Source organism: Uranotaenia lowii, chromosome 2, assembly GCF_029784155.1.
Source record: "Uranotaenia lowii strain MFRU-FL chromosome 2, ASM2978415v1, whole genome shotgun sequence".
NCBI lineage: Eukaryota > Metazoa > Arthropoda > Insecta > Diptera > Culicidae > Uranotaenia > Uranotaenia lowii.
The window spans coordinates 7,115,274-7,140,908 of NC_073692.1; the positions used below are offsets into that span (position 1 = coordinate 7,115,274).

The 25,635-nt window shown below is 40.2% G+C and overlaps 4 protein-coding genes across 5 annotated transcripts; 2 read left to right on the forward strand and 2 right to left on the reverse strand.

Moving 5' to 3' along the window:
• Positions 1 to 220: 220 nt before the first annotated feature.
• LOC129747266 (protein brunelleschi) lies at positions 221 to 6,036 on the reverse strand. The gene is made up of 6 exons (XM_055741377.1): positions 5,195 to 6,036; positions 3,361 to 5,129; positions 2,100 to 3,253; positions 1,620 to 2,032; positions 1,350 to 1,557; positions 221 to 1,288 (listed from the first exon to the last, which is right to left on the reverse strand). The coding sequence occupies exons 1-6, from the start codon at positions 5,385 to 5,387 to the stop codon at positions 1,075 to 1,077; spliced, it is 3,951 nt and encodes a 1,316-aa protein (XP_055597352.1). The 5' UTR covers positions 5,388 to 6,036; the 3' UTR covers positions 221 to 1,074.
• Positions 6,037 to 16,641: 10,605 nt separating this feature from the next.
• On the forward strand, positions 16,642 to 17,936 carry LOC129749201 (uncharacterized). Of its 2 annotated transcripts, none has more exons than XM_055744128.1 (2): positions 16,642 to 17,780; positions 17,897 to 17,936. In XM_055744128.1, exons 1-2 carry the CDS (start codon positions 16,725 to 16,727, stop codon positions 17,897 to 17,899), a joined length of 1,059 nt encoding a protein of 352 aa, XP_055600103.1. In that variant the 5' UTR covers positions 16,642 to 16,724; the 3' UTR covers positions 17,900 to 17,936. The 2 variants fall into 2 exon arrangements, with proteins under 2 accessions (XP_055600103.1, XP_055600104.1); XM_055744129.1 differs by having other exon boundaries at positions 16,642 to 17,507; positions 17,633 to 17,908.
• A 2,792-nt stretch (positions 17,937 to 20,728) lies between these two features.
• LOC129746337 (uncharacterized) lies at positions 20,729 to 21,913 on the forward strand. The gene is made up of 2 exons (XM_055739946.1): positions 20,729 to 21,437; positions 21,497 to 21,913. Exons 1-2 carry the CDS (start codon positions 20,900 to 20,902, stop codon positions 21,805 to 21,807), a joined length of 849 nt encoding a protein of 282 aa, XP_055595921.1. The 5' UTR covers positions 20,729 to 20,899; the 3' UTR covers positions 21,808 to 21,913.
• LOC129746338 (COX assembly mitochondrial protein homolog) lies at positions 21,818 to 22,496 on the reverse strand. Its single transcript, XM_055739948.1, has 2 exons — positions 22,289 to 22,496; positions 21,818 to 22,221 (listed from the first exon to the last, which is right to left on the reverse strand). The coding sequence occupies exons 1-2, from the start codon at positions 22,359 to 22,361 to the stop codon at positions 21,911 to 21,913; spliced, it is 384 nt and encodes a 127-aa protein (XP_055595923.1). The 5' UTR covers positions 22,362 to 22,496; the 3' UTR covers positions 21,818 to 21,910.
• Between the last annotated feature and the right edge of the window lie 3,139 nt (positions 22,497 to 25,635).

Here is a 25,635-nt window from a genome sequence, read left to right on the forward strand (position 1 = left end):
AGTTTTTTTTTGTTTTACTTCACGAGTCCTATTTTTCATGAACTTTTTTTTTTTGTTTTTTTTCCGGGATTTTAAGCCCAATGGGTTTATTCATCCCAATTTCATGAACTTTACTGGATCCTCGAAGTCCATTAAGAGTGACGTTTTTTTTTCTTGAGTATTCTAGTCAAACGCGCCCGCTTTTAAGGAGCGCTACCACAGTAAATGAAACAAAATAGTATTGTTTTTGATACAATTTTTAATTCAATAATAAATAACATACATTCTTTCGCTTTTAACAGAAAAAAAAATTATAGTGCTTCATCAGCCGTGTTCCATTTTTTTTAATATCGTATTATTCTCTCTAACTGCAACTGCAATAGTTTTGAACGTGTTTGGCTTGGCTTATTTTTTTTTCTCCAGTTTAATTTTCAAGCCGTTGCAATACAAAATTATATTTAATGCTTGTGTACTTTTTCATCTCATTTAATTTTGTTCTATTATTACAGATTACAGATTTGAACAAAGCTTTGTGGATACATATGCATGCTTTTAGAATTTCTTGTACGTGGCTTAAAAAAATTGAAAATTTTAAGGACAAAAGCTACATTTATATTATATTCGGATCTGTGTTTGCTAATGACTGTCAAATAGCGCTGCGAGCCACCACACACCTTGTCTGGGACAATACTAACCACTACCTATATACCTTAGATCTCATCTCATAATAATATTGCTATATTTTTCCGTTACAAGTATCTGTTCTCGTTTAGCTTAATGGCTAATTTCTTTACTTTACACTTTCTTTTCTATTTTGCTGAGATATAGTAACTTTTTGTCGAAATTTAGGCGAGAATTTTACGAAATTTTTTTAACCTTTTTTCGAAATCCATTTCTTCCGGTAAAAGTTTGCACTTCGCAACTGCTCCAACAAACTTCTTCCATTGAATAGGCAAACAAGAAAAATTACAATAGATTATTTACAGGAAAACATTACTATTTTTTGTTCGCATTTTTGCAGAATAATTAACACGTGCAAGTTGCTTTTGTTTGAAAGCAGTAGTTTTACATAATCACGTATGGTAGAGAGAATGTTTACTGATCTACGACAGTAATTTCGACAGGCGGAATGAACCGCCACACGTGCGATGACGACCCAGTTGCTGACGTACCACCGATCGCATCCGTGGTTGTGGTCGAGCTTAGCGAGCGACACTGGATGTCCGCCTTGAAAAGGCCAGGCGTGAAAAATACAACCGAGCATTCGTGGAATGCTTTCTCATCCTTGTTGATGGCTTTCACCAGAATGCTGTTGAAGGTATAAAAACAATAAGTGAAGGAAGTGGCGAACGATAAAAAAAAAATCTTACTGGTTTGGACCACTCATGGTGACACGTGTTTCCAACCGATAGTTGTGATGTCCATTTTGATAGTCTTGATAGAACTGAATCGACAGCTGTACGTGATGAAGGATTGAGGCCGACAAATTACAGATCCCGATGCTGAATGCAATTGACTGACCGGTGACGCAAACCACTTCTGATTGGGGTGCCACCTGTTGATTATCGATTTTCACCTCTAAAAAAAGTGAAACGTTTGAATGAAAAAACAGTTGGACATCACAAAAAGCTGACAATTACCCCATTGCAATGGTGGAACCGTCACTAAATCCAGCATGGTTGGTGAAAGTGTCATTCCGCGCAAAGATGCCACCCCACTACAGTCGAGGCCCGGGAGGGACCACTTCAAGTTCACATTCTCTGATATATGCTCGGAGCATACGCGTTCTGTGAGATCAGTCGTATCACTGCTATTCGTTCCCGTTGGTCCGCTGAGGATGCTCGGAGGATGGACACCATCGGCACTGTTCAATGATTGATGTTGTTGTTCCGTTGCAGCCAGAATTCTCTCCAGCGGGCATCGGTCCACGGGAACCGGAACCCGGCAGCTTTCCTTAGCCTCGATGAGTATTGTTTTGTTTGAGGTGTAATTTAGCGACATTTCCTGTACTGTTAAGTTCACAACGTCCAGAACAAGGTAGAACTGGGAAGGGCTATTGAGATATTCAAAGAAAAACTTTAGAAATCTAATTCCAAGCACCTGAAAAAAGTGTAACTTACATCTCAGCTGACAAAACATCCCAGTTGGTTATCTGAGCACTTGGCAGAAGCTCTACGTTGAATGAAATTGCGCACTGCCTGCAGTATCCTTCCTGCAGTCCCTCGCCGCCTGAGTATTTGAATCGTAGCTGTGCTTCGAGCTGACGTGGCATGTGGCCGGCTGCTATTCCCACACTCAAAGTAGCCAACGATGAATGACCCGAATGGGATGATCGGAAACTCGACATCAAAGGATCGTTTCTTCGATGAGTATTAGTCGGTGAACTTATTCGGCTGGGAATACTTGGATTTCCGCCACCGCTAAGATTGCCACTTACTAATCCGCCGCTGTGCGATACCGTTAAACTTTGTGGACCTGCACTATTGATACCATCCTGATGCGAAGAATGTGAATACAATTGCTGACCCGTGGTCACTGCTCCCAAGAAATCGGCTTCTCCATAGATGACCATTTTAAAGTTGATGCTTTGATTTGGCATGATAGGTAGTTGAGAAGTAATATCATCCTTAACAAATTGAAAGATTCGATTTTGTAAGTTCGAATCCATATTGGAATGAAAATTAGCGTCGATGTACTCGATCATAATATTGCTAGTATTAGTAAGGGTTACTACGCACTCGCCCTGTTCTCCATTGTATAATGTTATACTGGCCGATGTTGTCACACAGTCTGCATTGGGCATACCACTAAAAGTTGCCGTCTGTGGGAGGCTCGTTTTAAGCTCGAGTTTTGGAAGCGCTGGTATTACGTTCACTTGATAGTGCGAAGGCAGATTGCGTCGCTTTCGGTGTAACATGTGTTTCAAGCGACAGTTCGATTTGACTCCTAACGTGTGGGTGCTGTAGCCTTGAATGTCTAGCTCTCCCGATTCGATAGGTGTTCCGTGCAGGGCCACTGTTGTCAAGACATTTGGCTGCAGCATCACCGTTTGTGGGAATGCCTCGAAAACTACCCCTGTTGTTAGTAACCGGATGTCAGTTACCTGAAGCTCGAAGGGCAGCGGGTTGGTCAGTTTCAAGTTCACCTCGCACACATCGTGCTGAATCCAGTTGAACGATATTTTACTATCGTCCTTCGGCTGGCGGCGATCCATCGAACTGAAGTGGATTGGCGTGAAAAGGAACGGTCCACTATCGGCTTTGGCAACAACAATCTAGATAAAGAACATTTAGGAATAGGAGAAAATTATTATTAGATGCCATATCAATGATTGTTACTCATCAGACTGATGCATTGCGTAGGGATATGGAAAATACTAACCTTGAGCGGTTTCATGTGCGACGGCAAATCTTTTACCAACAGTTGACTGCACAAAGGTAGATCTGTCAGATTCGCGGGCGGTATGATGGTTCCATTTTCCAATACCAACGGAACCGGTGCACCCTCGCACTGCGAGCTGAGATTTTGGAGCTGTAGTGCCATTTCTTTTTGATCGTGTGCGTTCAAATGTTGCCACATCGTTTGCAGCAGGAATGTCATGTGCCGTGTAGCTAACGCCGATTGTCCCAGCCGTCTGGCCGTTCCCACCAGCTGTTGGAGAAGATCGATCTGTAAAACCGGCCAGCCGATGTTGCTCTCGAGGACCTGTTGTGGTTCAAGAACGAGCTTGTGCCCTGGGAAACTTTCCAGCATGAGTCGATAACTTTGGCCCCAGTCAGGGTTGGTGTTACTAACGGCAACGTGTCGCCAGGCAGCAAGTCGTTGGCAGAATGCGGCTTTTCTGTTGTAGCCTATTTTCTGGTACAGATCTGTGAGTACTTCAAACCGCCGAACCCGCTGTTGTTCGGTCATGTTCAGGTTAATGTAAAGTACGTTTTGAAGGAACATTGCTACGTCCAAGTTTTTTCCCTGTTCAATACAGATTCTGGCTGCTTTCAGAGCAGCTTCTGTTTCGATAATACCTGCGTTACGATACTTGCTGTAATTAATAATCGCTTCTCGATAACGGGCTGGAATTTCCTCCGGTTGGAGAATGTTCGGAGGGAACTTCTGGGTAGTAGTTGATTTGTTAACCAGCGTTCCAGAATCGGTGAGCGAAGAACTCCCACTGGCCGTGCTGCCACCCGATCCAGAGGAAAATGTCGAGCTGATAGAAGAAGCTGACGAGTTAGAAGAAGCGGAAGTTTTGTCCGGAATCGATGCCGTTTCAGAATTCAGATTTATCACCATATCGGTTTTTTTCTGCCGTAGATTGTTACTGGAATCTCCGTTATAGCTGCTGGTAAGAAGTTGATTACGAGCTAGGTTAAATTTCTGGGGAGATGAAGAATTGTTTTCCTGTAGACTAGAGTTTCGTTGAATAGACATGGTATAGCGAAAATTAGGGTAAAGCAGAATAGCGGAAGCAGCGCAAAGGCCTTCGAATGCTGCCCCAAGCCAAAGAGAATCGCTTATGGCACGTAGGGTTTCACTGGCCGAGTGAAACAGATTTAGCGATTCGGCCACCAATCCAGCCTGCAAGGTAAGGTCTCCGAGATGTTTCGTCATACGACCGATGCATCGTTTTTTGTTGTTTCTACTTTCCATGTCAAGGCCAACGAAATCTTTCTTCTCAAACGGGGCCAGAAGAAGTGGCACTTTGTCAATTTTTTCTCGAGTTTTTTCAAGCCTTTTTAATTCCAATATATAGTAAAGGGAGGTGATGAACTCTGAAATCTTGGTCTCCAGATTAGCACAAGGATCATTTTCTGGATAGAAAAAAGCTCGACTTTTAAAATTAGACGGTGTCTGAAAACAGTTTTCGATGGTTGGATCTTTCTTGACCTCCAGGTTTATTGAAAGTTTTTGCAGTTCTTCCTCCGTTGGGCCAAACAGTAAACACCGAGAATCGAACAAAGTATTAGTGTATTTGACCTTCAGTGATTCGTGTACTCGGCATAATTCATTCAGTTCGGTTTGGTTGTCGAATTTGCCAACTGTTATCAAACCCAGCAGTCTCCGATGCGGCTGGAAATCACCCCAATCATTATTTTCCACTGGATGGTCTCTAATGTATCGGACCCAAATATCTCGAGTTATTCCTGAAGAATCTGAAATTACAATGAATGATGTCAATTTTAATCAAGCAAAATTTACAACAGGGCAATTTCTTTACCAGGAATTTTGACGTTGTTCAGTCGCTGAATACGTTCGAAAACACGCTGCAGAGATCGCGGCTTCAGTGGACCGATTCCGCGCACAAGGATTAGCAGACAACCGTGATGATAGTGATGCTGCTCGTAGTCTGGATGCGCCATTATCGGGTCACCTGGTCCTTGCGATAACATGTAACTTACAGACGATCTCATTTAGTGGCCAATCTTCTTCATTCGGTCCAGTTCGTTTTTTGCTCCCTGCTTCGATAACCTTTTATACTTCAAACGGAGAACTTTCTCCCCCAATCCCGGGAAAGGAATTCCAATCGATTGTGCTTATATTCTAATCAGCGCAAATAAATTTGTATTGTCCATTTTCTTGCCAGCAGATCTACACTGATTTGACACATCATCTTTTGTCGTCGACTCTTTTTTATTATTTTTCGCGATACGCCTCCCTTTTATTCGTGCGTGCCACACACAGCTTTCTTATCTTTTTTCAGCACCGTCGTTGGTGCTCTCACTTATGCTGGTACAGAGATTGGTCTTTCCATGCCTCTTTCGAGGTTTTCGATCAAACGGCAGCTGAAGCTGAAAATTTTTTAAGCTTACGATCCAAAACAAACTTTTCGATACGAGCAATAGCTAAGGCTGAATGCCACATCAGAATCAACATAATCCAGTCAAGAATCTCAACTGCGTATCGGTAATCCACTGATCCCAGTTCGATTGCACTAATATCTCATTAAAACACACAATTCTGAACAGGTTTTATGGCAGTAAAACTGGATAATTTAAGAGAAATTTTCCCCGTGATGGATGCTTTGCATCATGAATAATGTGACGAATTCGATTTTGACAGTTTTCGCGTCTTTCTTTGAAGCCTTTTTCGCTTCGAACATTTTTTTCGTTTGATGCGCACAAATTTATCCCTGCTCCTAAAAATGTTGAGCGCGCTTCATTCGTGATCCGGGTACGAAAATATGTTTTATCTATTCGTACTGTGTTTTATGTGAATATTTTTAAACATTGACCTTTGTTATTTAACATTTCCTTTTAAAATATTTTTTTTTTATAATATTAATAATAATTAATATTATAAAAAAAATTATTTTAAAATGAAATGCTAAATAACAAAGGCCAATTTCCATTGATTTAGGGACGAATAAATATTTCAATGTTTTAGCAAATTCCCTCCAAAAGTTATCGTCATTAAATAAAGTACACCGAAAGAATTCTTCACATGAACGCTACGTGAAAATGTACATGGATTTTTGCCACCATGAAAATCACGTGAAACCTACGTGAATTTCAGGTAGCAAACAGAGCTCGCGCAGCAAGCAAAATTCACGTAATTTTCATATGAGTTGTATGTGAAATGAACGTAGATCGAATGTGGGCAGGGATTCGTTTTGCTACGTGCAATTCACGTAGATTTCATTGTAATATTAATGTAGGGAGTGTTGTGAAACAGACCTCTCCGTGTTATTGAACCAAATATGAGTTATGTATACTAGCAGTGTAACTCAATGTGTACTTCGATCTAAACGTGTATATTCCTCTCTTTGTTCATTCTTAATAAATCCATCCATGCGCAAAGACCGTTGTTTTATTCCTCTCGTCAGGTTATGGGCCCAGTCCCAGCGCGGATGTTAAGAATAAGTTTTTTTTAACGACGGAATATCGTAAAAAGATTCGGATGTTGTCGGTTCGAGTAGTGAACTAAGTTTGTCCGTGGAATTGCGATAGTAAATAGACGTCGGAACGAAAAAGAAACGTTTTTCCTTGTGATTTTTCGGAACGGAAAAGTGTGGTTTGATAACAAAATGGAGGAAGATCGCCACACACCGCGAGTGTATTTGTTTGATGGGAAAAACTTCTCCAACTGGAGTTTTCGTATGGAAGCATACCTGGAAGAATTGGGGTTGCTTCATTGTATCCGGAATACGTTGGAAGAAGAAGAGTTTTACCCGGAAGTGGAAGCAGATACTCCCGCTGTGAAACGCGAAAAGGAGGAAAAACGGAATAAGCGTCGGCAAGAAGATTCCAAGTGCAAATCGATACTGATACATAAAATTGCCGATTCCCAATTAGAATACGTTCGGGGAAAAACGTCGCCCAGGGCGATCTGGTTGTCACTGCAGCAAACGTTTGAGAGAAAGGGTGTGTCGGGAATTTTCTTTCTCTTGAAGCAGCTGGCAGGAATGAAATACGACGATCGTCGGCCGATGGAAGAACATATTTTGTGTTTCGAAAAGACTGTGCGCGAGTTGGAATCCGCGGCAATAAAGTTTGATGAGCCAGTGGTTGTGTTTTTCCTGCTCCAATCAATGCCCAAGTCGTATGAACAATTGATCACCGTGTTGGAAACATTGCCGGTCGATCAATGCTCTCTGGATTTTGTGAAATCGCGTTTATTGAGTGAAGATGTTAAACGTCAGAATCTAGTGAGTGGTTCGGAACCGAACACAGCTTTTGCCGGAAGAAGTGGAAAATTTGTGTTTACGTGTCATGGTTGCGGAAAACCGGGACATAAACGTACTAACTGCCCGAAAGGCAAGCAGTCGGAGCGATTCGCTAATGCGTCGGGAAATGTGAAGAAGAAAGGGAAGGCGCATACGGCTGAAACGGGTGAAATCGCGTTCATCGCCAGCGACAGTGGACAAATTAGTGGTGGTAAATTCCGCTGGGTGATTGATAGTGGTGCCTCGGAGCACATGGTACACGATAAAAGTGTATTGGTGAACGTTCGGAAATTGGAAATACCAATGGTTATCAGTGTTGCCAAGTCTGGGGTTTCACTTGAAAGTTGGCTAGTAGGTGAAGTGAAAATGAACTGTAAGGTTGATGGAAAATCCCTAAAATGCACAGTTCATGATGTGTTGTTTGTCCCTGGGTTGTGCACAAATTTGTTTTCGGTGAAGAAAGTTGTGGAACGGGGCATGGAAGTGGTTTTTGGATCGCACAATGCTCGCATTATGAGAGGCTCAGATGTAGTGGGCATCGCTTATCGGAAAGGTAAACTGTATGAGCTCGATGTGGAAATGAGTGTTGGTGCTGCGATGATATGTAGTGGTGAGAATAAGTTTTCTTTGTGGCATCGAAGATACGGCCATATTGGCCACACAGGCTTATTGAAATTGATCCGAAACAACATGGTTGAGGGAATTGACGGCTGTGTTGGTGTGTCCGGTGACAAAGAAATTTGTGAGCCATGTATGATGGGCAAGCAATCTCGTTTGCCGTTTGATGGTGGTGTGTGTAGTAGATCGTCTCGTCCCCTCGAATTGATCCATACGGATGTATGTGGACCGTTTTCTCCTGCATCTTGGGATGGGGGAAAGTTGTTTGTGAGTTTTATCGACGATTTTACACACTTTACGGCTGTGTATGTGCTAAAAGCAAAAAGTGATGTGATGGATGCTTTTAGAAAATATGTTGCCATGGCTACCGCTCGGTTCGGGAAGAAGATTGCACGATTGCGGAGTGATAATGGGGGTGAATTTATGAACCAGGCGTTCATGGAATATTGTTGTGAATCTGGCATTGTTATGGAACCCACGGTTCCGTACACCCCACAACAGAATGGTGTGGCGGAACGTATGAACCGCACCATTATGGAAAGAGCTCGTGCAATGTTGGATGAGTCTGGTGTAAATCGTTGTATGTGGAGTGAGGCTGTGTTGACTGCGGTTCATGTGATAAACCGTAGCCCTACATCTGCTTTGCGGGAAGCAAAAACACCATTTGAGATGTGGTTTGGTCACAAACCGAATGTGGCTAGACTGCGGGTGTTTGGTAGCAAAGTATTCAGCCACATACCGAAGGAAAAGAGAACGAAGCTGGATGCCAAGAGCCACGTCTGTTATTTTGTTGGCTACGGCATGAATGGCTATCGGTTGTGGGATCCGCAACAACGGAAAGTGATTATTCGTCGTGATGTTATGGTGGAAGAACTAAAAGTGAAGAAAACAGTGGACTCCTACATCTACACAAACGATCATTTGGTATCGAACAAAGTGATGGACCGAGGTCCTAGTGAAATAGTTGAGACTGTACGAGAAATCATAACTCACCCGGAAGAAAAGAAAGAAGCGAACATTGACAGTGACCAACGGAGTGAGTATGATAGTGCTGAAAATGGTAGTGAAAGTGAAGATGATGCTGTGAGAAGAAGTGATCGTGAAAGGCGTCCTCCAGCGAAGTTGGCGGATTACGAAGTTTATACTGCATTTGCGTTAAACGCAGAGAATTTCGTTGAAGATATCCCGTGCAACGTCGTCGAGCTGAAGAAGCGTCCGGATTGGCCGGAATGGGAGAAGGCGATTTCCGACGAGCTGCGGTCACTGAGGAAGAATTCTACGTGGGATTTGGTAGACTGTCCATCTGGTGTCCGTGTACTGCCATGTAAGTGGGTATTTAAAGTGAAGCTTAAGGACGACGGAACCATCGACAGATACAAAGCCCGGCTAGTAGCTAAAGGCTGCTCGCAGCGCCATGGATTCGACTACCAGGAAACTTATGCGCCAGTTGTCAGAATTAGTACGGTGAGAGTTCTGCTGGCCATAGCTGTGCAACAAGGTCTTCATCTGCACCAAATGGATGTGCGCACTGCATTTTTGAATGGTGAGTTGTCGGAAACCGTTCTGATGCGTCAGCCTCCAGGATTTGAGCAGGGGAATAAGGTATGTAAACTCAACAAATCGCTATACGGCTTAAAACAAGCACCTCGAAGCTGGAATGAGCGGTTCAATTCCTTCGTCCTCAAACTTGGATTCAAAAGGTCGCAGTACGACAGTTGCCTCTACACGAAAAAGATTAAAGAACTGGTTTTGTATTTAATTCTTTATGTTGACGACATTATTTTGGCATCAAACTCGCTGGAAGAGCTCAAGAAGGTGAAGAGCTGTCTTAGTCGTGAGTTTGAGATGGACGATATGCAAGAACTTCGATACTTCTTAGGCATGAAGATAGAGCATAATAGGCAGGAAGGCAAATTGACCATTAATCAATCCCATTATATTCGCTCACTGCTTAAACGTTTCGGTATGGATCAATGTAAATCTGTATCTACTCCCCTCGAACCTAATCTCAAGTTGCAAAGAATTAGGGAAACCGAAACAGCAACCAAGAACCCCTATCGTGAACTCGTAGGTTGCTTGACATACCTCATGCTCTCCTCTCGTCCTGATATTTGTGCGGCCGTTAACGTCCTTAGCCGTTTCCAAAGTGGTGCTACTGACGAACACTGGAACCATTTGAAACGTGTTCTTCGTTATCTGCAAGGAACCATCGAGTATGATCTGGTTTACAAGCGCAATAGTAATGCTGAACCGCTGATTGGTTTTGCAGACGCAGATTGGGGAAGCGACCTAGATGATCGGAAATCCACTTCGGGAAGCGTATTTCAAGTGTTTGGTAACACTGTGCTGTGGACAAGTCGAAAGCAACCAACAGTGTCCTTGTCATCCACAGAAGCCGAATACATATCGCTTAGTCAAGCCGCTTGCGATGCAATATGGCTTCGGAATATTCTGGCAGAATTCGGGATCAAGAAGATCGCCCCAATCACGGTACACGAGGACAACCAGTCTTGTATACATATTGCAACAGAACCACGGGACCAGAAAAGAATGAAGCACCTGGACATTCGATACAACTTCATTCGCGAATGTATCCAGAACGAAGACCTCAAGGTGGTGTACATTCCTACACAGAAGCAGTTGGCAGATACATTCACCAAATGTCTACCAGCAGGACCGTTCAAGGAACATCGAGCTACGTTGGGTCTGAGAGGGGGTGTTGTGAAACAGACCTCTCCGTGTTATTGAACCAAATATGAGTTATGTATACTAGCAGTGTAACTCAATGTGTACTTCGATCTAAACGTGTATATTCCTCTCTTTGTTCATTCTTAATAAATCCATCCATGCGCAAAGACCGTTGTTTTATTCCTCTCGTCAGGGAGGTTTTTTCTCGGATATTTTTAATAAAAATGTTTAATTTTGAAAGTAAACTTTATTATTCGACCAAACTTCTTAACTTTAATCCACACTTTCACAACATATACACTTTTCATTTCCACAACTAACAATTCATTTCACTTTATTTATTGAAGTTATATTCGTCGAAAAGTGTCTCTGGTTTGGCCTCTTTAGCGGTTGCTTTGCCGTCTCCGCTGCCTCAATTTCAAATCCTGTTGAAAAAAAAAAAAACAAAAGATGTAAATAGCAACCAAACAACAAAACTTTAATACTTACGAAAAGAATATCAGCTTCTCAATCACTGAGATTTTTTTTTCTTTGTGCATCAACTGTCGGATCCGCGCCATATTGAAACTGGTATTCCTGCACACAGATTTTACGTGAATGAGCCATTCAGGTTTTACGTGAACATCACATAGAATGCAGAAAATCCCTCTGTACTTTGCGGATCACTGGATTCTCACGTAAATCGAATGTGCCATTCTTTTGGCAGCATTCAACTATGTGAATTTCACGTAAGGATCAAGTGATTTTTTGTTAATTCCTAAGTGCTTCACGTAAACCAGGCAAAAATTCACGTAACGGATGGCTACGTGAAAATCCAGGTAAATCTAACGTTTCCTTTTCGGATGAGTGTAACAATTTTGATTACGGTAAGGGGGCATCCATAAATTACGTAACGCTCCTAGGGGGGGGAGGGAGTACGCTCGAGCGTTACAAATTGTGACATAGGGGAGGGGGGGAGGTATGCTCATCGTTACGTAACGATTTTTCCTTAAAAATTTCACTTTAATGGCAGCTTTTTAGATGTCATGCAATTTTTGCAGAATAATTAGCAAACCAAAATCAGCTTAAAATTTGTGGCTTCAACAAGATTGAAAATGGTTCATAACCTTTCCTCTTTAAAGATTCTGAGATAGACTCCATAAAATATGCGTTGGATATCCGTGAAACAACCGTTGGAAAGCCGAATATTAGGTGCATTTACCCGCAAGAACTCAATCCAATCTTAAAACGGAAATTTAACCATTTTTTTTTCAATTGATTTAAAAAATGCAATTTTGGTTATTCCCACGAATATTTCTAAGTGGAGTATTTATTGCATAACAAGTTATGATCCTGGAACAAAACAAGGTAGATCATCAGCGCAGAGCAACTAGTTGTAAGACAAAAAATTATTTTATCAGATAATTATCATCAATGAGTACTAAGAAGCGATCTGGATAGATATTAATTCCGTTTTAATAACGTTAAAAAAATTGATGTTAAAATCTTTTTTTAACTACGAAAATCAGTATTTAAAAACATGAGAAGAAGGGGGGGGGGGGGTAATTGTCAGCGTTACGTAATTTTCATAGGGGGTACGTCGAAGCGTTACGATTTGTGACAAACGGGGGAGAGGGGGTCAAAAAAGTGCCGCCTAAATAGTTTTTTGAGAATTGATAATCGATTTAAAATCCAATCTGTCTTTCGTAGATTATGTGGCATATACAGTCCCCCCACAATCATGGGTCACACACAATTATTAGTCACCTATCATTAGAACTGCTGATATCTACTAAACCAAAAGAAATTATATCATATTATTATTTTTAGTTAATCGACAATATCATCAAAATGCATAAAAAATATTATTTGTGCGTTTGATAACAGTAAAATTGCTGTTTGAATACTTTTTATCAAAGGAGAACTATAAGCTGTGGAACTATCGCATAAAATTCCAATGTTATAAGGTTGACATCTTAAACCGTTAAGCCCCTCCCGCATAAATAATGATCATAACCAAACGTTTCCTGAAGAAGTCAAACGACGATTTGATGAATCGTAAAAAAACGTTTAGCAAACGGTTATTGACAATGTAAAATACATTGCTTTAATCGTGAATTTTGATTTGATGTTATTTTGAATATGTCGTTAGGTTATGTAACTGTTAAAAACTGTTAAGGCACTTATATGGAAGAACCGTTCTTCAAACAGTTTAGATATCGTCCAATAATCGATCATGGAAACCATAATTTGATATTCAAACTGTACATGTTAATGTAATTCTTGAAGTTGTTTTGTAAAAAGATTTTTACAGTAAAAGTCGTAACACGATTTGTCAAAATGATCTTCCAACGTAATGCGTACGTTTTTCGGAAACGTACGTGAATAACACGCACACATATGAACAAATTTTGGAGTTTTCGGATTAAAAAAACTAAAAGTTTTTGGGTAATCATTTTATTTACATACTAACATTATCTTATTGCATATACCTTAATTATACATTAGAAATACTAATATGTATTCCTCCATTAGGCGTAGTTCGTCCAGTTCTGATTTCTTCCACAATTATTTTGCCTGCGCCGAAATTGTGTAGCAGCTAGCTGTCTTAGCCTGAAAGAAAAAATAGAATTGTTCTTATATTCTATAAGATACTTTCAAGAGGCATTCAAGAGTTGCTGGGATAAACAGAAGCGCTCTTTAAAGGAACGATCGAGACGTTCTTATGCCTCTATCTTAAAGAGCGCTTCTCCACTGGCCCAACCTCATTCAAGTAACATCTTTTCTGTGTTGCCAGTTGACAACGAAGAAACAACGGATGAGGAAAACCCTTTTGTTTTCGTTGCGAACTCCCGGAAACGTGCTAAAACAACTCCCAAGACACCCAAAATACCCAAGAAAATCCCTACAATGAGCCCTCCAATCAGTGTCCCTAAAAAGCCGAATGCTGCAGAACAACAAAAACAAAATCCTCCTGGATTCCGTACGATTTTTTCACCACAGAATGATGCAACACCAGCAGGGACCTCAAAGGCCCCTTTGACGAATGCAGTTTTTTCAGAATCAACTTCCCAGCCAGGATTGTTTAAGTTGACTGACATTCTGAATGGAATTTTTTCGTTTTTCAACGTTTCTGAATCCATCAAAAGCATTGTAACAACAATGCTTCCTGTAGTAAAGACATTTTTGAAGCAATTGATGCAAACTTGGCCCCTCATTTCAATGTTTATCTCTCTCGATGGCTAATTTACGCCCAGAGGTCGGGGATATCACTGTTATACAGTGGAATTGTCGTAGTTTAGTTCCTAAACTGGATCCGTTCAAATTTCTTCTTCATGAAACTAGTTGCGATATTTTTGGCCTTTCAGAAACATGGCTTTCTTCTCAATCAAACATCTCATTCCACGATTTTAACATTATCCGTTTGGATCGCAACGATTCTTATGGAGGGGTGCTTTTGGGGATCAATAAGCGCCACTCCTTTTACAGAATCCACCTCCCTTTATCAGGAGGAATTGAAGCTGTTGCATGTCATATAACTATAAGAGGTAAGGACTTATGCGTTGTCAGTTTGTACTGGCCTCATAGAGTTGCAGTGGATCGAAATCACCTAGAGGACCTGTGCTCAGTGCTTCCTGAGCCAAGGTTGATCCTGGGTGACTTCAATTCACATGGAACTGTCTGGGGAGAACAAACTGACGATTGTCGTTCTACTCTTATTTATGACATTTGTGACAGTTTCAATTTAACAATTTTGAACACGGGTGAAAAAACACGGGTACCTAAACCCCCTGCAAGACCAAGCGCAATTGACCTCTCACTCTGCTCAAATTCACTATCATTGGATTGCCAGTGGAAGGTAATCCCTGATCCCAATGGTAGTGATCACTTGCCAATCAAAATTACAATCACCAATGGGGCCAGCACTTCAAATTCAACAAATATGGCATATGACCTTACAAGACACATCGATTGGAAAAAGTACTCGGACGAAATAACAGATGCCATTAATTCTATGAATGTTTTACCTCCTTTGGAGGAGTATCACTTTCTTTCACGTTTGATCCATGAAAGTGCACTTTGCGCTCAAAAAAAACCCATCCCAGATTCATCTGTTCTTCGAAGGCCCCCAAATCCATGGTGGGACCAGCAGTGTTCCAAGCTTTATAAGGACAAATCAAAAGCATTCAAAGATTTTCGAAAACATGGAACCCTCGTCCTTTTTGAATCATATGTTTCCCTTGAAAATCAGTTCAAAAAATTGATCAAAGGGAAGAAAAAGGCGTATTGGAGGAATTTTGTGGGTGGTTTATCACGGGAAACATCCTTGAGTACCTTATGGAAAGTGGCACGAAGCATGCGCAATCGATCATCTACAAATGAAAGTGAAGAAAACACACATAGATGGATATTAAACTTTGCACGGAAAGTCTGCCCAGATTCTACACCTGTACAAAAAATAATCCGGAACGTGCCTCCTGATAGGTGTGGTCTGGATTCCAGCTTTTCGATGGTCGAATTTTCACTTGCCCTCCTCTCTTGCAACAATTCAGCTCCGGGAATTGATAAAATAAAATTTAACTTGTTGAAAAACCTTCCGGACGCCGCCAAGTTTCGCTTGTTAAATTTATTTAATCAATTCTTGGAGAACAACATTGTTCCCCAAGAGTGGAGAGAAGTGAGAGTTATCGCTATCCAAAAGCCCGGAAAACCAGCGTCCGATGCGAATTCGTACCGTCCAATAGCGATGTTGTCTTGTATACGCAAGTTGATGGAGAAAATGATTTTGTTTCGTTTGGATAAATGGGTAGAAGCAAATGGTCTCCTTTCAGATACTCAATTTGGGTTCCGAAGGGGCAAAGGGACAAACGATTGTCTTGCTTTGCTGTCTTCAGAGATACAAATGGCGTACGCAAAACGTGAGCAAATGGCTTCAGTGTTTCTAGACATAAAGGGAGCTTTTGATGCAGTTTCAATAGAGGTGTTGTCAGACAAATTGCACTCCCGGGGTCTGCCTCCTCTATTGAACAACATCTTATACAGCTTGCTTTGTGAGAAACATCTGAACTTTGCTCACGGAGATATTGCAATTAGAAGAACCTCCTACATGGGCCTCCCACAGGGTTCATGTTTGAGTCCACTTTTGTACAACTTTTACGTAAGTGACATCGACAGTTGTCTCTCTGAAGGCTGCACTCTAAGACAACTTGCAGATGACGGCGTGGTGTCTGTCACAGGTTCTACTGAGTCTCATCTGCTCAGACCTTTACAAGATACTTTAAACAGATTGTCATCCTGGGCTTTGGGGCTTGGGATTGAGTTTTCTCCTCAGAAAACGGAGATGGTTGTTTTCTCTAAGAAACGTAGACCTGCTCAACCTAAGCTTCAACTTCTAGGCCGAACGATCACTCAATCGAGGTGTTTTAAGTATCTTGGGGTTTGGTTTGATTCCAAGTGTACTTGGAGAGCCCACATTGAGTATCTGAAAGGAAAATGCCAACAAAGAATGAATTTTCTTCGATCAATCACTGGCACCTGGTGGGGAGCCCATCCAGAAGATCTTTTAAAATTGTATCGAACAACTATTCTCTCAGTGATGGAATATGGTAGCTTCTGTTTCCAGTCAGCTGCCAAAACTCACCTCCTCAAACTCGAGCGTATCCAATACCGTTGCCTTCGCATCGCTTTGGGCTGTATGCCCTCAACGCACAACATGAGTCTTGAAGTTTTGGCAGGAATACTCCCTTTGAAAGATCGATTCAATCTACTATCACTTCGGTTCCTCATCAGGTGTGAGGTCATGAACCCACTGGTGATTGTAAATTTTGACAGGCTACTTGAGCAAAATTTTCAAACCAGGTTTATGTCTATATACCATGTCCTCATGTCAATGCAGGTAAACCCTTCTTCATTCTCTCCAACTCGTGTTTGTAGCCCAGACTACGATCATTCTTCTGTCCAGTTTGATTTGTCTATGCAGCAGGAAATTTGTGGAATCCCGGTCCCTCATCGTTCCCTTCTGATTCCAAGAATTTTCGAAGCTAAATATAGACACGTCGATGCTGATAAAATGTACTTTACTGATGGATCACTTATAGAGGAATCAACAGGATTTGGAGTGTTCAACGAAATATCTAGCGCCTCTTACAGCCTCGAGTCACCATGCTCTGTGTATATAGCAGAGTTAGCAGCTATTCATTGTGCTTTGGACAGTATAGCTTCAAGGCCAGTTGGGCACTACTTTATTGTAACGGATAGTCTGAGTTCTGTTCAAGCAATCCACTCAATAAAACCGGGAAAGCACTCGCCATACTTCTTCGAGAAGATACGGGATAGTTTGAGTGCTTTATCAAAACGTCGCTTTATCATCACCTTTGTTTGGGTTCCCTCTCATTGCTCGATAGAGGGTAATGAGAAGGCAGACTCTCTGGCAAAGGTGGGGGCGATGGAAGGCGACACGTACCAGCGTGAAATTGCCTTCAACGAATTTTACTTTTTAGTTCGAAGAAACTCTCTTGTCAACTGGCAGCGCAAATGGGACGAGGATGAGTTGGGTCGGTGGCTGCACTCGATTATCCCAAGGGTAAGCCTTAAACCATGGTTTAATAGATTGGACCTGAGTCGAGATTTTATTCGTATATTTTCCCGTCTCATGTCCAATCATTATTCCTTAGACGCGGTACTCTATCGTTTGAATATTGCTAGCAGCAATTTGTGTAGTTGCGGCCAAGGTTACCATGACATCGAGCATATTGTTTGGTCGTGCGAGGTCCATCTTGTCGCCAGAACGAATTTCATAGACTCCCTTCGGGCCCGAGGAAAACCACCCTATGTTCCAGTGAGAGATGTGCTGGGGGTGAGAGACTTGGACTACATGTTCGAAATATATCTTTTCCTAAAAGCTATTGATCTTCGTCTTTAATTTCTTCTTATTTTCATATTTCCCTATCTATCTTCTTTTTTCTTTTAAAGTGAACTAGATATAAGCACACAATTGTTATCAAACAAAACGAGTTTGGCTCCTTAAAGCCTAAAGGTATGAGCCGTTTCAAATAAAGAATTTACAAAAAAAAAAAAAAAAAAGATACTTTCACAACTTTGTTTTTGCTACCTTAGTTTAGTTGAACAGGTGCAAAAACAATAAACTTTTTCACTTACCTGTTACAAAAACAAACAGCCCGATGCTCCTTGCCGCTGTGTTGAAACTTTCACAGCATCGCGTCGCCATAATCGCCTTCCTGCTGTTTGATTTTATCATCCTTGACGTAATTTATCGGAAGATTGACACCGGCGTTCCGAATTCTCCGAAATTGATGAAATTATGCTTAGAAACTTTTATCAATTGTTTTCCGTCGAAAAGAAAAAAATACCGCGACGGACTGCGACAACAGAAAACATGACTGGCGTGGCGAAGGGCAGAAAACAATCAGTGGTGCCAAGTGAAGAGATTTTTCAAAAACACAATATTAAATATTTTGTCATTAAGATTGTTTGAATCATCATTTATATCGTTAATGAATGATACATTAGTTAAAGTAGAGTAAAGTAAAAGCGAGTATTGAGTGGCATTTAAAATGAATGAGAAAAGATGATTTGATCATAATATTTTTTGGAGTGAAATCTGCCATGTCAATAATATAGACTTAAATTTCAGATACAGATGCCCGACCTCAATCAAATCCGGCATTAAACATTTTCGAATTATGTAAGGAGACTCACAAACCACGAGGAAAACTTAAAGATTTCATAAACTTCAACTGATTTTTTGCAAAATCATGTGGCATCTCTGATCCGCATTTCGGTCATTTTTGACAGACCGCATCAACGCTATGGGTAACGGTTCGAAATCATTTTTACGATTAGAGAAAAATTTAAGTAAATCGTGCATACCATTCGTTCACCTTTCCAGATAGCATCACTTTTTCACATAAACGTTCATGTTTCGTTTTTAACGTTGTCGAAGTAAAGTTTAATAAAACAGTTACTTTTACTGAGACAATCACCATTTCTGGAGCTGTAGATGTATCGTATAGACTGTTTGAGCTATAGTTTTTTAGTATGCGGGCTTATGCGGATATTTCAAAGACTCCAACCAAATGAATTGGTCCTATATAAGCACAAAAGAAGAGTTTACATTTTCCAAATAAAACTGAGCGAATGAAATGCAAAAATTCAATAATATTTAGCTAAATAAAAGTGACCCATAATTGTTACAGAATCCACCAAGTTCCACACAATCATGGGTCACTTTTTCGCAAGCAAAACAAAACATTTCTTGGTTGCTAGCTCAACCCAATTGCCCCTTGAACGTATACTAGCAAAGAATGCCCCTGAATGTTTGCCAGAAACTTGTTGATTTTCATGTTGATATTCGGGTGTTGCCATGGACTTCTATGTGACTAATAATTGTGGGTAATATGACTAATAATTGTTACAAGCTTCAATTTTGACCCATAATTGTGGTTTTGAAAAATGTTGATTGTTTCAGTAAATTATTTTATTTTCTAACGAAATTGGAAACAAAATCATGTTTGTAATCAAAGAGGGAATATTTAATGACTGAAATTCATGCAAAGCTTGATGTTTGGTCCACTAACATCCGAATGAACACTCTAAGCCGGTCTAACCCAAAACCAAGTTGAAATGCCGCAAAATCGGATGAAACTGGCTCCCGACGAAAATGAGTTTGAGGGGGTTTTCCCAAACTTGAGATCAAACGTCATTTTCGCAACTTAATTTTGGGGCATGTCATGCGGCAGGGATTTTTTTTGGGATTTTTTCATTTGATGAACCAATTATCAAAAGGGATTATAAAAATTTGTTGAAGACAATATTTTTGTTCATATTTTCTAAACATATTTTATTTTCAAAAATTTTAATCACAATTGGCTGACTTCGGAAGTTTTCCAAAAATGTATTTTAAATCTAATCATTTTCCCGGAGCAAATTTCATTTAATACAGTCAGGTGCTGTTAGCATCAGCAACTTATAGAAAAATTTGAACGGAACTTAAAGAAGAACTTCTTTCAAAATCAACCTGCACGATGTACCGGAAGGAAAAGCAGGCTGCGATTTTCACTGGAATTGACTATATCCAGTGGATAGAATCCACGGCAAAGATTGATTCGCAGAACAGCCAAATTCTGCGCCAAACAGCCAAATAAAAACATCCGGCGATTTTCACTTTTTGGGAACTTTACGTGCCCTCACATTCTTTAGACCACCTGATCTGGAGATCCCGTTTGAAAAATGCTGCGATTACTCCAGATCCTCATCCAATTGTTCCGGTTTCCCAATGGTTTCACCCTTCCGGAAATTCGCTGGAGGCATGATGGAAATGATGATCTGGTATATAGGACTTAAAAAGATGGTCACCATCACCAATCGATAAATAGACGTTTTCTGGAAAATTTTAAAGTAGAATTAATGAGGTATAATAAAATTTCATCAAATTATTACCATTTTACCAGACATTGCTTTCGGCGCGGCAGACATTTTTTTGGTTACATAACGAAACTAACTGAAATCAAAGGGAAATTTTTTTGGGGTGGTCAGTTCGAGCTTCAAACTTTGCTTTTGGTGTATTGACAGCAGCCCAAAATTAAGAAAGCCAATCGAACTTTGTTTTGATGCGCTGGCGTTCTTATTTTTGGGTTGTTTTGATTCTGAGTGAACGAACATTTTGTGGTGAAATGATACGTTAAGTGACTAATGATTGTGGGGGGATTGTAATTTTCTACTGGGAAATACGAAGAATGGAATCACAACAAAACAAACAATTAGGCGCGCGGCGTTACGAGCATTACGAGAATCATTTTGATTCGGAAATTTGCGTTGCGAAACGTGTTGTTTTTGTCTATTCGATATAAGGAGAATGTCCTTTATTTTATTTAAAAGCTAGTTTAAAATCTTGTATTATCAGCAACACGAAAGCATTTTAAACTATAAGCGACACCAGATTCTCCGTTTTATAAAATGGAAGACCTACGATTTCTACCACCAATCGCCAAACCTAAAAAGTTCACCCCACGTAATTGGTCCACTGTTGACCCGCTCCCGTTAAGCTCGAATCAAACAAACTGTGCAGGAACTTCGTACGACGTCAAAAGGGATCTGGAATCCAACGTAGTGGGTTTTTTCACCGGATTATCGATTGAGGTATGGGATACCAAAGATATTGGTAGACTATGCCGTGGTGGATGCTTCGGTCAAGGAACATTGTCCCGCTCATTTCCAGCATGTGTTCGCGGATTCGGATTCACTGAGACGCAGCCCAGCGTCCAATCAAAGGAAGAAAATTTGGCTTTAAGTTTTGAGGAAGCTTATTTTCTACTGCACGAATTGCGCTGCCTTGAAGTTCAAGCATTAGACGAAAGTGTCCTTGATGAATTTCAGTTACTTGAAAAGTTCACCAAAGTGAAGCGTTTTTTCATTGCGCATTATGTTGCTTTCATGTATTTTAGAGCCAAAAATTGGATTGTTAAAAGTGGCATTAAATTTGGAGGAGATTTCCGTAAGTATGATTTTCATCATGTCTTCAATGAATTATAACTTTTTTTTTCTTCTTCCCAGTATTATACCAAAGAGGGCCACAATTTTACCACGCATCTTATATCGTACTAGTTCAGCCCATTCAAAGTAATGGTGAAAAGTTTTCAAATTCGGTACATTATTTGGAAAATTATGATTTTCAATGCTTCAACCGGATAGCTGAAACCACAGCAAAACACTTGTTAGTATTAGAGGTACATTTCCCAAAAAACATTGATCCCTACAATCCTGTTCAATGCATCGGAAGCTTGGATAAGTTCGCCGTTAGTGAAATTTTCCCTAGCCATCATAATTATTTAGCCGCTCGGACAAGTCATCAATCTAAAAGCTAAAATTCTATAATACTTATGTAGTTGTTTCAATATTTTCTTCTCATCAATTTGACATTCATACAACAAAAATCTAGAATCAACAATAAAAAAAAACTTGCCGAATCTATTGACTGGAATCAACATTTCTTAGCTTTTTGGGTATTCCGGTTCGCCGGAATTCGCTTCGTTCCTTGAGATAACTCTCGCGACACTCGGCAACAAACTCTTCATTCTTGTACCATCGCGTGAAGCAATCTTTCATAGTTTCGTTTTGCTTTTGACATTTGGTGGCCATCCACAAACCGGACTCTTTGCAGCATGCTTCGAACTGGCTTACTTCCGGTATACACTTCTCTACTTTTGCTCGCTCGCGCATTATTTTCGGTATCATTACTTCGACTTCTACCTTGCGAAGCCTCCTATCATCAGGATCGCCTAGGATATATGAATATACGTCTGTATGTAAAAGTTCTTATATAAGTTATTCAACGCTCAGTCTCACCTAATCCGTGTGGTCCTCCCTGGCTGATGCCAGCTGGTTTCGGTTGAGGAGCATCGCTGAATACATGACTCATGTTTGAATGTTTACCACGATCTTGAACTAGTTTATCAAAGGCTGCCGATATTCCACGAAATTTGGAAAAGTTTAATGATTCCTATGATCGAAAACTTTCCGACAACCAAAATAAACAGTGGAGAACCAATGTATTTGTAAAATGAAAGGTAAACAGAAGAACTAAAATTCGTAACAGTTCGTAACGTATACCCCATGCATCAGAACAGAGTGCCTCCAGTAGGGTGGGTGCATACTGAGGAAAAGTAGGCAAGGGGTACTAAAAGTTTCTCATTGGTGGGGGGTGGAGACGGTGCGCTTTTTGACAGCGAATTGTTCGCCTACCACAAGGGTCACAAGATGGACGATTCCGTGCATTGGTATAAGAACACACCTAGCTTTACCCGCCTTGCATCAGAATTTGGCCGATTCCCGCTTAAAAAAATTTCTACTGAGCTACTATCTCGCTAATTTTGAAATACTCAGAGCCCGGCTCCAATTTACTCAGAGATCGCCTTTGGTATGAAGCTGCCGTCGCTTGATCTAAAACGACTCAGTTTTTCCGAGTAACGGCTACTCAGACGACACGAAAGTTGGCACTCGGCGAATTCGAGTGCTTGAAGGCGACAACTGAGTAAACGTTGATCAGTTAGTTCGAGGCCTTCCATTACTTTTTTCGAAGTTGCTGAATTTTTATTCGGAATACCAATTTCTAATGGTAAATATTAACTATTATTAACGTTTTCTGAAGAATCAGACGTTTTTGATTTGATTACAGGGTGCGATAATGGAATATGCGATGTAGGACTACTCTCGGAGGTGCACTAGCAGCAGCAAGCTAAGCCACAATCCGGTTTCGTGGTCCCCAATTTGGCGTCCAATTGTCAATTCAGATTATCGTTTCAGATGAGAAAGCCACTATTTCGGTGTTATAGGTAAAGAGATGCAAGTGTGATTAAAAAAAAAATGTAAATTTGGTGAAAATTCAAAAAATTATAATTATGAAAATATAACCATTTAGCAAAATAATTTCACTTTTTTTATCCTGCTCCACCAATCTGACAATATTCTTATTGATTTAACATGGGTAATCCGTCCCGAAATCATTCGCGCATTCTGAGTAACCCCGACTCAGTTGTCGCGAAAAGGGCTGTTAGTCAGTTCTGAGTAAAGGCCGTTTAGTCAGAACTGAGTAGGTGCGGTTTTGGCGACAACTGAGTAACCGTCACTCTGAACTGAGTAGCTGAAAGTTAGCGAGTAGTCCTATTTGCCACTAGTATACACCGAAAGAATTCTTCACATGAACGCTACGTGAAAATGTACATGGATTTTTGCCACCATGAAAATCACGTGAAACCTACGTGAATTTCAGGTAGCAAATAGAGCTCGCGCAGCAAGCAAAATTCACGTAATTTTCATATGAGTTGTATGTGAAACGAACGTAGATCGAACGCGGGCAGGGATTCGTTTTGCTACGTGCAATTCTTAATAAAAAATTTTAATAAAAACGTTTTAATTTCGAAATTAAATTTTATTTTTCGACCAAACTTATCTACTTTGATCCACACTTGCACAATATATGCACTTTTCATTTCCACTATTAACAATTCACTTCACTTAATTTATTGAACACATATTCATCGGAAAGTGTCTTTGGTTTGGCTTCTTTAGCGGTTGCTTGGCCGTCTCCCCGCCTCAATTTCAAATCCTGTTTAAAAAAAAAAACAAAAGATGTAAATAGCAACCAAACAATAAAACTTTATTACTTACGAAAAGAATATGTGCTTCTCCATCACTTAGATTTTTATTGTCTTTATGCACCAACTATCGGATCCGCGCCATATTGAAACTGGTATTCCTTCACACAGATTTTACGTGAATGAGCCATTCAGGTTTTACGTGAACATCATATAGAATGCACAAAATCCCTCTGTACTTTGCAGATCAATGGATTCTCACGTAAATCGAATGGGCCTTTCTTTTGACAGCATTCAACTATGTGAATTTCACGTAAGGTCCAAGTGATTTTTTGTTAACTCCTAAGTGCTTCAGGTAAACCAGGCAAAAATTCACGTAACGAATGGCTACGTGAAAATCCAGGTAAATTTAACGTTTCTTTTTCGGCTGAGTGTATATAGTATTCGTGTCATAATTCAGGAAGTGTTACAAATACTTTTCAATTTTGGGAAAATTAACCTAAAAAACGACCGTGTTCGTTGGCTGGCTGCCACGTTTTTGCACTGAAATTTGTACCGAGAGTTTTTGAGGTTAATTGTCCCGACTCATCTGTACACGCTCAGCAAGTGTGCGTACACAGTAAACGAAAATTACCGAGTTCGGTAATTTTTTTACCGAAATCCTACACCGAAAAAACTTTTCACATGAACGCTACGTGAAAATGTACATAGATTTTTGCCACCATGAAAATCATTTGAAATCTACGTGAATTTCAGGTAGCAAACAGAGCTCGCACAGCAAATAAAATTCACGTAATTTTCATATGAGCTGCAAGTCAATTCCATTTGAAGCATACAAGGGGGGGATTTGCTCTGTTACATGCGATTCACGTAGATTTAAATCAAATATGAATGTATTTTGTTTTCTTTCACAGACTTTAAAAAAGAATTTTATTTTTAAAGCAATTTTATTTAGCAGCAATTTTATTTTATTTAAAAAAACATAACTTTTCATTTACACTTTGCTATTATCAAAAATTTCACTTCACTTTAACTTACGATTTACGACGCCGTAAAGAAAATTGAATTCGGTGCGCCTCCGTTGCAGTTGCTTGATCGACCAGCAGCTCAAATTCCTCAATCTGTTGAAATGAAAAAAGATTGAAAAAACAATCATACAACAACATATTTACTACTTACAAAAATAGAGCTGCTAGATCACCAAAAAACCTTCTATTTGTCAGCTGATAGTCCTTAGATCCACGCCATATTGAGAAATGTGTTCCTTCACATTGATTTTACGTGAATGACCCATCTAGAGTTATGTGAACATCACATAGAATACACCAGATTCGTCTGTACTTGGCGGACCACTAGATTTTCACGTAAATCGAATGTGTCTTTGTTTTGACAGCATTCAACTATGTGAATTTCACGTAAGAATCAAGTGTTTTTTTATTAGTTCCTACCTGCTTCACGTAAATCAAGCAAAAATTCACGTAATGAGTGGCTACGTGAAAATCCAGGTGAATTTAACGTTTCTTTCTCGGCTGAGTGTAACATGTGTAAATCGTTAAACTGTTCGGTAATTTTTTCGGTAAAAAATAAACGAACATCGGT